The 14,553-nt window shown below is 43.1% G+C and overlaps 1 protein-coding gene across 1 annotated transcript in view; it reads right to left on the bottom strand.

Moving 5' to 3' along the window:
* Nucleotides 1-13,855, bottom strand: part of WDR41 (WD repeat domain 41) — a 50,240-nt gene extending 36,385 nt beyond the window's left edge. Inside the window, exons 1-2 of the mRNA XM_073623906.1 lie at nucleotides 13,564-13,855; nucleotides 2,042-2,157 (exon numbers count right to left, since the gene is read on the bottom strand). Of these exons, the coding sequence (XP_073480007.1) occupies nucleotides 2,042-2,157; nucleotides 13,564-13,611 (164 nt within the window). The 5' untranslated portion in view covers nucleotides 13,612-13,855. The remainder of the gene's footprint in view (nucleotides 1-2,041; nucleotides 2,158-13,563) is intronic.
* Between the last annotated feature and the right edge of the window lie 698 nt (nucleotides 13,856-14,553).

Here is a 14,553-nt window from a genome sequence, read left to right as displayed (position 1 = left end):
AACATTAAATGTGATGGCTGCATTAGGTTTCTTTTTTTTTAGGCTTTTTACCTTTATTTTTTACCTGCTGATTGTGTCAATAACACAGTTCCCTTCATGGGGTAGCTCCACTCTATGGAGAAGCAATGGAGACACCTTTGGATAGCAGCATTGTCAATGTGGGAGAGGGTAGTTTTAGGCCCCGTTCCCACTTACAAATGGAGCCATTAAAGTGTTTGTTACCCAAAAAAAAAAAAAAAAAAAAAAAAAAAAAAAGGATCCTGTTCCCTTAAAGCATGTTATACAGCACAGTGCTTCTGCTGTGTAATTTGGCCCTCTCTATCACCTGAAAAACCTGGATGATCCTGCCTGGTCCCTCCCTCCCCTCTGTAAACTGACCGCGGTTTATCATGGCTGCTGAGCCCTGACACCGTGGTCAGTTTACATGCCTCCGTTATCCACAGCTCTCCTGTCCTTCTCTCCCCCCATCCCTCCCTGCCTGTCTGCTCGTACCAGTGCCGCTATGCTCCCCTCCCCACTGCTATAAAACTTTGCTATGTTTATACCATTCCCTCTGTTAGATAAGAACATGTGTCCTAGTGTCTGTGCTTTATAAAAAAGAAAAAAAAACCAGCAGATGTCTACCTGATTTTACAGTGCCCCCTGGCGCTTATGTGAATCCTCAGGTCTCCCCTCCTCTCCTCCCTGGCTGACGTCAGCGTTAGTTCTCGGCCCTGCCCACTGTCAGACAGGGAAAGGAGAGAGCCAAGGAGTCACGTGAGCACCGGGAGGTGCTGTGAAATCAGGTAGAAATCTTCATTTTTTTAATAAAGCACAGACAATAGGACATGTTGTTATCTAACAGAGGGGGTGGTAAAAACATAACATAGTGGCTTAACAACCACTTTAACAATTAGATGCAAGAGACCCAGTGGGAGTTTCCAGCGATTAGCTGCAGGTAGAACCCCCACTGAAAGCAATGGGAGGCTGACAACTCCCACAGATATTTGTGGGCATTCACATGTAACTGCTCAAGCATTAATTACCTGCGAATGATCGGCCCAGTAGTTGCTGTTCGAGCAGCTGAATGGGGCCTAGGATGCACTGGCAAATTTAGATGAACCTGACTAACATTAAAGTAGAACCCAACCTAACACTTTTTAATCAATTACAGCTAACTGTTTTTTCTTCCTTTTGGGATAAAGGTTTTACATAAATAAATAAATGTTGAGAATTGTAAGCACCGCTGTCAATGTTAAATGGTTTGTCTCCACCCTCTAACTTCCACTTTTGCTGGACAGCTTGGTCTGCTAAAGGAATCTGAAAAAAACAGACTTACTGGATAGATCAACAGGCAAAAACAAAGCCACTGTGAATGAATAAACTATATGGTTTAATGTCATTAGTGTGCAACCTCCTCTTCTGTATCAGTTGTTGGATATTGAGACGAGCTCTCTGGGGTCAGTGCCAGGCACATCAAGGGACCAGAAGATCACACACACAAGGCTTGGTGGCGCTGTCCAGTTTAGTCTACAATAGTGGCAGCCTTCATATTTTATCAGGCAGATGCAGGTGTCCCAATTGTGTGTGCATCCCTACAGAATAAGCACACACATCTCAATAGAGGGCAAGTAGGAAAGGACTATGGGAAAGTTATTTCTAATGCCTGTGCTATGTCCTCTATTTCTGCGTCCTGTGTTTACAAAGACATTCAAGCATTTAAGGCAAGTTTTAATCTGATTGGTGGGTTGGAGAAACTTCTTGATACTAGCATATATTATTATCAGGCAGGTATCTTCAGCAAAATGGGTGTTCCATCTGCAACAGCAGGAGCATTCCAGCACAAGATTACAGCCAACAGGGAGCAATGCAGACTGGTGTAGCGTAGTAACATCTGGATGAAAAGATAACCTTCATTTTGTGAAAAATCAACCTCTGGCTAAAATACCTTTCTTGTATGAAATTGTATGTCTCTCATCTTTGAAAGGTGTGTACCTAGAATTCTGTTCTGTGCCTTTACAAACAGCAAAGTGACAAACCAACCTTCTTAAGTATTTCCTACCTGTTGTCATCCACTTGCACAAGGAAACGCACTATATCATGGTGACCTTTTAATGCTGTAAGCTCGGTGTAAGGATTTTGGATCTGTTCTTCTCCAATGTTCAACACTGTGGTCTTCTACAATTGAATGCAAAGAAAAAAATATATATTGTAAAATGTTAGATTTTCCAGGAATATAGGAGAAGTCAATGGAAACACCTTTTCTGGTGAAAACTGACATTTCATTCAATTCTATTGGCCACAGTGCACTGGGATATGGTAGATTGTGTTGCTATACACTGCACTGAAAAAAGTACTTAATGTCTAGTTTTTTTTTTGCACACATCACATTGGCATGAGCTGAGCCAACTGTAAACAATGCCAACTGCCCTGTCCTGCAATGAGATTATGCTGGGATAGGCTGACCATAGCAGTCCCAATGCATTGGGTATGAAAAGGCCATAGAGGCAACCAATCAGCTTCTAGCTTTCATTTTCAAAGCTTCCAGTGGAACAGGCAAATATTTCAATGCAGAAGAGGCATACTATGGAGGTAGGGTTGCCACCTCATCCCTTTAAACCTGAACACATATTAATTATACAGGTTCTGTGGCTGATTAAGGTGGTAATTAAACTCACCTGGTGCCTTATCTGTATTTAATTAGCCTCAGAACCTGTGTAATTCAAAGGTGGTCGGGTTCAAAGGGATGAGGTGGCAACTCTATATGGAGGTTGATTTACTTAAGGCAAATACACTGCATTGCAAGATCACTTGGTTCCCCCCAGATCTAGAGCAACTGCACTTACGGTGCACAGACTATTTGCCTTTAGTATATCAACCCCTATATCTCTTTCATGTTAAAGTGGTTGTAAAACTCAGACATGAAATATGAGCAAAGCATATCCCACTATAGTGTGTATTTGTGAGGAGCACTAAGGGGGAGATTTACTAAAACTGGGGAGTGCAAAATCTGCTGCACCTCTGCATAGAAACCAATCAGCTTCCAGGTTTTAGTGTCAAAGCTTAAGTGAACAGGTTGAAATTAGAAGCCGATTGCCTATCATGCACAGCTGCACCAGATTCTAAAGTGCTCCAGTTTTAGTAAACCTCCCCATCATTTCTGTCTGCATGAGTCACTTCAAGTTCTCCTGACACCAAGAGAAAAAAGGTGACAGGAGAGGCAGCATTAGCACCAGCCTGTGATTGACAGCTTCATCTTTGTTCCTGTGTGCTGTGTATCCCTTTCCTCCCATCAGCTCTCCTCACTGAACTCTGCAGAGTGTATTTTTTAACACCCCCCCCCCCTCCTGCTTTTTGAGAGCTCAGGCAAGCTGTATACATTCTGGATGGATGTATAGGAGAGATGGCTGCAGGTAAACTGGTACAGTACAACTTATGTAGGCGGATATGTTTCATCTTTGTGTATGACCTGAGGCCATTCACTTTACTGAGTATATGTAAGGGTTTACAACCACTTTAACATTTCCTTCCTACCTGCCTGTCTGCACTGATGGTGACAACAGTGGACTATACCTGCACAGTGTGTCAGCAAGGCTACTTGTAGTCTCTACTAGTAACGCAAGTGACAACACAGTAGCACAACTGGGATACAGTTGTCCTTAAGGTTGCACCGATACTAGTTTCGGTGCCGATACCGAGTAGTTGCACAAGTATCGGTACGAGTGCAAATGCACCGATACTTGAAACCGATACTTTCAGGCTCGGCACTTTGAACTGTCAGTGGGTCTCCCCAGTGTTAAAGAAGTCCAGTAATTGGAGCTGTCAAGAAAAAAAAAAAAAAAAAAAAAAAGCATCCGGCAATGTTTATAAACAAAATTGCTCAGCCCTCAAACACTAAAATAAAAAGGAACATTGTTTCTTTTTGTATATTTCTATCTCTTCATCTGCAGATCAAATGAATGAACAAATGTTCCTCTGTTTAACCCCTTAATAACCCTTAACTTACTCTAATCAGCCTTAATTAACTCCCTATTCTCCTCCATTTAATTGTTTTCCTGTTTTTTTCCTTTTGTTCACGTCTATTTTATAAACGATAAAACAATTAAAACTTTTTTTTTTTTTTGTTTGCTTTGTTAGTGAATATTTTTACACATATATATTAACATATATGTACACATTTCACAATGAAAAAGAGCTAAATTAAAAAAAAAAAAAAATCTATTTATTTCATTTCATTTGTACCATTGCTGACAACGGAAGTTAAAACAAAACAGTTGCGGTGGGTATAGGTAATTGGTATCGGCGAGTACTAAAAAAAAAAAAAAAAAAAAAGTATCGGTACTCATACTCATTGTAAAAAAAATAAATAAATGGTATTGGTGCATTCCTAGTTGTCCTCCATAAAAGGAAGTGCCCAAACAAGAACCTTTATAGCAGCATCAACAGATTTTATTTATATGAAGGCTGCAGATTTAAAAGCTTTAAAATCAATGTTTGAGCTCACATTAAAGCTTTCGTGTAATTTTAGTGACTGGGTATAGATCTACTATAACAAATAAAAGATTATCCCAAACTTTTCTGCATTAGTCAATTGATTCTACATCAGAAGCCCATGTGACAGGGTGACAAAACAGGAGCACAAAGCACTGTCACATGATAACAGAAAGTACCTGGACAAGACTTTCATGGCAAGATCAACAAGCATTATACTAAAGCCCAAATAAAGCCATTTTATCATGGGTAGGTAGTCAGGTTGCAAAAACACACCCACGTGTAATATATATATATATTATATATATATATATATATATATATATATATATATATATATATATATATATATATATATATATATATATATATATATATATATATATATATATATATATACACATATACACACACACACATACATACATATACATATATATATATATATATATTATATATATATATACATACATACATACATACATGCACACACACACACATATACACACACAAATATATTATAAATATATTATAATATTATATATTTCATTCATTATTTTATAAAGGAATAACATAATCCAACAGAATCAATGCAATATCTCACAGAAAATAGAGACAATCCAAAGTATCATGGAAGCATGGTGGGAGATACAGAAAATGCAAGGTAATATGAATATAAATATGAAGAAGTGCTCTCGGATGGACACTATCATGTTAAAAGAGAGAAAAAAGGAACAAAAAGGTTAAAGGGCACCAGAAAGGTAGGTCTCATGCAGGAGAGATATTGAGGTGTAAGGAGGTGCAATACAGTGCCTTGAAAAAGTATTCATACCCCCTGAAATTGTCCACAATTTGTCATGTTACAATCAGAAACATAGATGTATTTTATTGGGATTTTTCGTGACAGACCAACACAAAGTGGCAAATAATTGTGAAGTTGAAGGAAAACAATAAATGGTTTTCCAAATTTCTTACAAATAAATATGTGAAAAGTGTGGCGTGCATTTGTATTCAGCCCCCTTTACTCTGATACCCCTAACTAAAATCTAGTGAAACCAATTGCCTTCAGAAGTCACTGAATTAGTAAATAGAGTCCACCTGTGTGTAATTTAATCTCAGTATAAATGCAGATGTTCTGTGAAGCCCTCAGAGGTTTGTTAGAGAACCTTAGTGAACAAACAGCATTATGAAGGCCAAAGAACATACCAGACAGGTCAGGGATAAAGGTGTGGAGAAGTTTAAAGCAGAGTTAGATTATGAAAAAAATGTCCCAAGGTTTGAACATCTCACGGAGCACTGTTCAATCCATCATCAAAAAATGGAAAGAGTATGGCACAACTGCAAACCTACCAAGACATGGCTGTCCACCTAAACTGACAGGCTGAGCAAGAATAGCATTAATCAGAGAAGCAGACAAGAGGCCCATGGTAACTCTGGAGGAGCTGCAGAGATCCACAGTTCAGGTGGGAGAATCTGTCCACAGGACAACTATTAGTCATGCACTCCACAAATCTGGCCTTTATGGAAGAGTGGCAAGAAGAAAGTCATTGTTGAAAGAAAGACATAAGAAGTCCCGTTTGCAGTTTGCGAGAAGCCATGTGGGGGGCACAGCAAACATGTAGAAAAGGTTGCTCTGGTCAGATGAGACCAAAATTGAACTTTTTGGCTTAAAAGGAAAACGCTATGTGTGGCAGAAAACTAACACTGCACATCACCCCGAACACACCATCCCCACCGTGAAAGATGGTGGTGGCAGCATCATGTTGTGGGGATGCTTATTTTCAGCAGGGACAGGGAAACTGGTCAGAGCCAAATGCAAGGAAGAAAATCGGTTAGGCTGGATTCACACCTATGCATTTTTAGTGCTTTTTGCATATTTACATTACAGTTTATTTAACATGGTTTCCTATGGAACTCGTTCTGTAGTGCAAATCTGCAAAGTGCAAAAAGCACAGAAAATGCATAAGGAGTGAATCCAGCCTAATGGGGTGTACACACGGTCGGACTTTTCGACTACAAAAGTCCGACGGACGCCGACGGACCAAATCCGGTGGACAATCCGATTGTGTGTGGGCTTCCCCGGACTTTCAGCTGACTTTTCCTGTCACAAATCTGACAGACTTTAGATTTGGAACATGCTTCAAATCTTTACGTCGTAACTCCGCCGGACCCAGAAATCCGCTCTTCTGTATGCTAGTCCGAAGGACAAAAACCCACGCTAAGGGCAGCTATTGGCTACTGGCTATCAACTTCCTTATTTTAGGCCGGTGTACGTCATCACGTACGAATCCGTCGGACTTTTGTGTGATCGTATGTAGGCAAGTCCGTTCGGTAGAAAGTCCGCCGCAAGTCCGCCAAAAGTCCGTTGAAAGTTTGTCGGATGGGCTGTCGGACTTTTGGAGTCGAAAAGTCCGACCGTGTGTACGCCCCATTAGAGTCTGCAAAAGACTTGAGACTGGAGCAGAGGTTCATCTTCTAGCAGGACAACAACCCTAAACATACAGCCAGAGCTACAATTGAATGGTTTAGATCAAATCATATTCATGTGTTAGAATGGCCCAAGGTCTAGACCTAAATCCAAATGAGAATCTGTGGCAAGACTTGAAAATTGCTGACACTCTCCATCCAATCTGACAGAGCTTGAGCTATTTTGCAAAGAAGAATGGGTAAAAATGTCACTCTCTAGGTGCGAAGCTGGTAGAGATATACCCAAAAAAGACTTGCAGCTGTAATTGCAGCGAAAGGTGGTTCTACAAAGTATTGACTCAGGGGGTCTGAATACAAATGCACGCCACACTTTTCACATATTTATTTGTAAAAAAAATGTTGAAAATTGTTTATCATTTTCTTTCCACTTCACAATTATGTGCCACTTTGTGTTGATCTATCACATAATCAGATAAAAACCCAATAAAATACATTTACGTTTTGGTTGCAATTTGACAAAAATGTGGAAAGTTTCAATGGGTTTGAATACTTTTTCAAGGCACTGTAAGGTGCATATGTGCCACAGCAAGGAGAGAGAGGAAGACTTCAATCTCCAGAGTAGTGTTCCAAGAGGGCTTTCTCTCGTCTGAATATACAAACATGTCCCAGTATGACCATGTATTGGTATATTGCTCTACTATTTTGGGCAGTCAGTACTAGGTCCTCCAGAGCAATGGAAGGAGGGTTAGAGTCTTTCCAGCACAGGGTAATACAAGCTTTGGCGGCATTAACCATATGACGAAGAACTGATTTCTTGTATTTCTTCAAAGGGACTTGTGAGCAGTGGAGCAAGAAGGCAGGATACTCTTATCAGGAAAATCTGTAAATTGTTGAGTAATCTTTTTTACACCTGACCAGTACTGTTTAAGTTTTCTAGTTTGTAATTGGTTTCCTGAGTGCGCGTGCATATGGATGATTTCAGAGCAAGGGGGATGATGTCTTCTTGTTGGTTAGGTGCGAAGGTTCTATCAAGAACCCGCTCCCATTTACTAAAGGCCAGACATAATAAAATTGTCCATGGGGCCCCTACCACCATCTTTACTATTTCTGCATACCAAGATCTTCTGGGCCACAAGAACCACCTTTCTCGCTTGATCCTGCGAAGAAGTCGAGGTAGCAGCAGAATTGGAGGGAATACATAAATCAGTGAGAACTGATCCCACGGGGTCACCAACGCATCTGTTCCACATGCGAGTGTATACCTTGTTCTTGACACAAAGTTGTCGACTTTGTTGTTGAACCTGGACGCAAACGGATCTACATCCGGGATCCCCCATCTTTGGTATATAGCCAGGAAGATGTCGGGGTGAAGGGACCATTCCCCCGGGAACAACTGCTGGCAACTTAAGTAGTCTGCCTGTCACTTCTCTACCCCTGTAATGAAGATTTCCAAAACGCACGGCACATGTTTTTCTGCCCAGGTTAGGATATGGTTTACCTCTCCCTGGGCTGCCTGACTTCGGGTGCCCCCTTGGTGATTGATATAAGCCACTGCTGTGGCATTGTCGGATTGAATCCTGACAGGAGAATTCTGCAACCTGAATGGCCCTTACAGCCGGTTCACACAGGGGAGACTTGTCAGGCGACCTAGCCGCCTGACAAGTCGCCTCCCGTTCTGTACAATGGAACCGTTCTAATAGGAGTGACGCAAGTCGCTCCGACTTAGAAAAAGGTTCCTGTACTACTTCGGGGGCGACTTGCATAGACTTCTATACAGAAGTCGTTTTGCAAGTCGCCGCGGAAGTCGTTTGCAGGTCGCCTCGCTGAGGCGACTTGCAAGTCGTGCCGCCCCTGTGTGAACCGGGGCTTAGAGCAAGACGCGCCGCCCAAATTTCTCGAATGTTGATGGGCAAGGTCCTTTCGGTTCTGGAACATTTCCCTTGAAAAGACGCTTCTTCCAAGACTGCTACCCCACCCTAAAGGCTGGTATCTGTTGTTACCACCTTCCAGGTAACAGGTAAGAAGGATTTCCCCTTCTGCAGATTCTCGGATATCCTCCACCAACTGAGGCTCTGATGCACTTTTGGTGACAAACGCATTGGAAAATCTAGTGCCTGAATCTTCTTGTCCCAGGCCGATAGGATACTGTTTTGCAGCAGTCTCAAATGAAACTGAGCATAGGGAACTGCTTCAAATGAAGCCACCATCTTCCCCAACAACCTCATACAAAGGTGAATGGAAGGACCCTTCTCTGCCCTGACCCCTTGAACCAGCTCTTTTATGGCGCTGATCTTTGCCTGGGGTAAAAACACCTTCTTCTGGGCTGTATCTATGACCACAGACACAAGTACTGTAATCTTCTCACTGGCTTTAAAGAAGATTTCTCTAGGTTGATGACCCAACCTAGGTATTCCAGGTAGTTGACTGTGGTGACCACGTTTTGGTCCAAGCAGACTACCGACCGGTCTATTAAGAGCAGGTCGTCCAGGTATGCTATTATTGTTACACCTTGAGTCCTTAACCTGGCCAGGGGAAGGGCCAAAAGTTTTGAAAACACCCGAGGTGCAGTAGTTAGACTGAAAGGCAAGGCTACAAACTGAAAATGAAGTCCTTCTACTTCGAAAGGCAGATACTTCTGGTGAGCGGGGAACATAGGTACATGCAGGTATGCATCCTTTATGTCAATTGATGCCAGAAGCTCTCCTCCTTGTAGGATGGAGACTACTGATCGGATTGATTCCATGCGAAAAGAGCGAATCTTCAGGAATTGATTTAGATCTTTGAGATTTAGAATGGGCCTTACATCCCCATTTGGTTTTGGCACAGTGAAAAGGTGCGCTGTCATTTCTGTTTTTGATGTGAATTTTTCCTAATAAACAAGGCTAATTTTTCAAGAGTACGGCTGTCCAGAACTTGTTCCTGTTTTCCACTGGAGAAAGAGCCCGTTTAAATGAGGGCTGTTTACTCTTTTTCTTAAAGGGGTTGTAAAGGTAAATTTTTTTTTTTTTTTTAAATAACAAACATGTTATACTTACCTTCACTGTGCAGCTCGTTCTGCACAGAGTGGCCCCGAACCTGGTCTTCTGGGGTCCCTCGGCGGCTGTTTCAGCTCCTCCCCGCAAGCATTAACCACCTTAATGCGAGCTCCCTCGCATGGTGGTGAGTGCTTGCGGGCGCGCTCCCGTGATACAGCCGGCGGCTATAGCCGCTCGCTGTATCACTCGGCCCCGCCCCCTGGCGCGCCGCGTCATCAGATGTGATTGACAGCAGCGCGAGCCAATGGCTGCGCTGCTTTCAATCCATCCACTGCAGCCAATCAGCGACCAGGCTCAGCTGTAATGAAGATGAGGAGAACGAGCAGCGAAGATTCGAGGCGTCAGGTAAGTAAAACGGGGGGGGCTGGGGGCGGCGGTATTGTCAAAAGTTTTTTCACCTTAATGCATAGAATGCATTAAGGTGAAAAAATTTTTACCTTTACAACCCCTTTAACGGCAAAAGGGTACTTTTCCCACTTGATATTTTTTGGATATATTTGTCCAAATCCTCCCCAAACAGCTTTTCACCGCGAAAAGGAAAACCAGCCAGGAGCTTCTTGCATGGTGCTTCGGCTGACCAACCTTTTAACCATAAGATTCCACGCATATGTACCAACCCAAGCGTAAGGTGAGAGGTTTGAAGAATAGAATTTCTGATTGCATCAATTGCAAAGCACAAAGCTGCTGGCAGCTCAGCTAATTCCTGGGCCTGCTGTTCAGGGAACACCTTGAGCACCTGTTTCAAGTGGTCTCTCAAGGATTGACATACCCCAATTGCCACCACTGCAGGTTGAGCCACTGAACCTGCCAGGGAGAGAATGTTTTTTAACAGGAATTCCAATTTTTTATCAGTTGGATCCCTAAGCATTTGCGCATTGTCAACCGGACAAGTCAAACTTTTATTCACAGAGGATATAGCAGCGTCAATGGCTGGTATACTCCACATCTTAGTAAATTTTTCCTCCATAGGATTAAGTGTTGAAAACTTCTTAGAAGGAAAAAAGTGCTTATCTGGGCGATTCTACTCAGAATACATAAGCTTTTCTAGTAATGAATGGACAGGAAAGGCACGCAAGGCTTGCGGGGGCTTTAGTGAACCCAAAGAAGTGGGCTCTTCAACCGACTCCGTTAAGGGTAGCTTAAATGTGGCGCGGACCATTTCAGTAAGAGAGTGCACCAGCAACTTCTCAGCATGTGAAGCTGAAGAAGGTCTTTTCACACTTGATTCCTCGGAAGAGGAATCATCAGCCTGTTCACGGTCCCCTGAGGGGGGGATTCATTTTCCCCCTCCCACAGTTCTTGGGTACAACCAGCATGCCGGGTTTCACCTGTGATTATCACTAGTAGCTGCTATAGGTGCTAGCAAAAATCATTGTCTTCACTAAATACAATGGCTCGGTGGGAGGGATTCCCCTGTCAGCACTGTCTGTGTTGATGGGGAATTGAGCAAATTTCTTTCCTGCAACCCGTGGTTGCAAGAAAGAAATTTACTCTGTGCATGGCCGGTCTAAGGGTGCACTCAAATTGGGACGATTTTAACTGAACCTTGCCTGAGATTGAATGTCCCCACTTCTCCTGTGGTCTGCACTCACACTGGGCTATATGGTAGTATTCTTGGGAATACTTATGCTAATCAACCCACAGTGATCCCTGCTTCAGTATATAGACATCAATAGAGACATCTGACACAGTCTCCACTCACACTGAAGCAAATTGTTCTGGAACACAAGTGAACTGTGCCCAGGACCACTCCCTCCAAGCCTAAAGTAGAATTATAGTAACTGGCAGCAGGAGCTGTTACATGTTACACCCTAAATATGGGTGAAATATGCAACATTTTCCAAAAGGTGAACTTATCCTTTAACTGACGGTCGGAGCCCTCACATTACATGAATGAACCAGCCCAAGGGGGTGAACCACAGTCGGGACCATTCAAAAGTTTCATTGTGGGTGCACACTTAAAGTGATACTAAAGTCTCATTTTTTTTCTTCAACAATAACAAACATGTTATACTTGCCTGCTCTGTGAAATGGATTTGCACAAAGCAGCCCGGATCCTCCTCTTCTCGGGTCCCTCTTCAGTGCTCCTGGCACCTCCCTCCTGTTCAGTGCCCCCACAGCAAGCAGCTTGCTATGGGGGCACCCAAGCCAAGCCACAGCTCCCTGTATCCATTCAGAGAATAAGCTAGTCTGGGCCCGCCCCATTTCTCTCTCCTGATTGGCTAACTGACCTTGATTGCCAGCAGCGGGAGCCAATGACTCCGCTGCTGTGTCTCAGCCAATCAGGAGGGAGAGTCTCAGATGGCCGAAACACTCGTGGACATCGCTGGACAGAGATGGGGCTCAGATAATTATTAGGGGGGCTGCTGCACACAGTAGGCTTTTTATCTTAATGGATAGAATTCATTAAGATAAAAAAAAAACCTTCTGCCTTTACAACCACATAAAATAAAAAAGCACAAGTTCAGAGTTTGGCTAGAGGTGAGCTCGGAGGATGCCCAAGCTCCTCTCCGGTGATGAGTTTAGATGGGTTTGGACACAAGTCTGAATCTTCCTGAGCTATCCTGCAGGGAAGCTGTCACAGCCGACAGCCAATCAAAGGTGGAGGAGGCATTCCCTGTCCCACACATATACACGCCCCTTGCCTATACGTGTCTGTGGGGTGGGGAATGCCTCTGCCTCCTCTAATTGGCCACCGGCTTTAATAGCAGGTTAGTTCAGGTGGGTGTGCACTGGTGTCTGAACATGCCTGAGCTCATCTCTACGACCGCTTTCATGCTGATCCGGTGTGCTTCTCCCTTTGCATTGGAGCAGCCCAGTGGGCACAATTCACTAAGTGATATTTTACCTCATCTGGGTATGTAATAAAATAATGCACAACATTCAGGGGAAAAAAAATGTGCAATTCACAAAGAAACTCTCCTTAAAATCCTGCATGCAGTATCTTTCTGAATTATGCCATAAATACCGCATAAAACCATCACCAGTACTTAATTAGCGCATGCGTTCATTTCCATTTGTGAATTAACGTTAACGTCTCTTTATGCATTATTTATCAAGCGTTTTTGGTGTTTGCGCTAAATACGGCATACAATAGTGAATTGACATTTTCATTGTCGCATGCGCCAAGTGGTCACGTGACCGTCATAATGCACGTGATAACCTTTAGTGAATTGTGCCTGGTGTCCTTGTGGTTTTGGTGCAAGTTATCTGCGCTTTGCCATAGACTTCTATTATCCCCCCAGTTTTGGCGCTCTTTCTGAAAAAGCACCAAAATAGCAGACATAATAGAAACCTATGACAAAGCGCAGCTAACCCACGTGGAATCAGCGAGTAGACTACTCTGCGGAGGAAGCACCCCGGATTAGAGCTTACACAGGACAGGAAGTTGGGCCTCCATCACTTCCTGTGTATTAGAAACAATCGCCATGTTCAATACACCAAACAGGAAGTCCTATGTATCATACACAGGATTTATCACTGACAAAAACACTTTGTAGTGTGAGGAATACATCTCTCCAATGTGGTCATTGTACAGGCCCTCTGCTGGGATCTGTAGTTCCTCAGTTGTCAGAAAGGTCTGAAGGCTGTGCAGAGATGATGGTGCCATTCTGGGACTTGTGGTCCTTACCTCCGCACCGGCCTGCGGTTCTCTCCCGCCCAAGAGCCATCGGAACATGGCTGTCACTGCTGTGTCCGGGCTGAGCAAACAACACGACCAGCCATGCACTCTGTGCGATAATATACAGCAGGCCCGACCACAGAACACAGGCCTGGATCAGCTGAGGACGTTCCCTAGCAACCGGACACGGCGTTCTACGGCGAGCCGTCAGAATGTGTAAAGGAAGTGACGTTCTGTTGCCGCCATCTTGCTACACCCCACACTCCTGCACAGTGAGAAGGGGGACAGCGGACATCTTGTTACACCCAACGGAGTTTTGCATTTTACACTTATTTTTAACAGTACAGTGAGTTTATCCAGTGAAATGCAGTAGTTAGAACCCCGTCTGACTGATTAGATGTTGAATTTTAAAAGCAGCGGCAAGCTTGCTGATCTCACAGGTTTGCTAATCTGACAGAAGTTCGCTGCTTCTAAAATTAAACATCTAAACATTCAGACGGAGTTCTAAGTACTGTATTTCACAATTTAAACTCACTTTACTGTTAAAAATAAGTGTGAAATGCAAAACTCTGGTGGGTGTAACAGATGTCCGCTTCCCCCCTTCTCAGTGTATCCTTACTGTAGAAGGAGTGCGGGGTGTAGCAAGATGGCGGCGACGAAACGTCACTTCCGTGATACATTCTGACGCGTCGCCTAATCTGATGAGACACCGGGGGACCAAACCTTGTACGGACGGCTGAACGAGCTGTCACTGCTACTCGGAGTCATTCATACCTGGAATAAACTTGCAGAGCAGCAGTGACATCGCTTACCGACTGGCTGCCCACATTAAATATCTAAGTTTATTATTTTATACAATACAATAAACATTTTAATATAAAATATTTTAATAACAATATATAATACAATAAACATATTAAGTATTTATTCTGTTTTTTGTTCATAGTTATTCTATATAACAAGCCATTTCCCAGCACAGCCATCTTTGGCTTTATACGG

The sequence above is a fragment of the Aquarana catesbeiana genome, linkage group LG01, assembly GCF_042186555.1.
Source record: "Aquarana catesbeiana isolate 2022-GZ linkage group LG01, ASM4218655v1, whole genome shotgun sequence".
Taxonomy (NCBI): Eukaryota; Metazoa; Chordata; class Amphibia; order Anura; family Ranidae; genus Aquarana; species Aquarana catesbeiana.
Note: the sequence above shows the minus strand (reverse complement) of the source record. Positions and strands in the feature narration are given on the sequence as shown.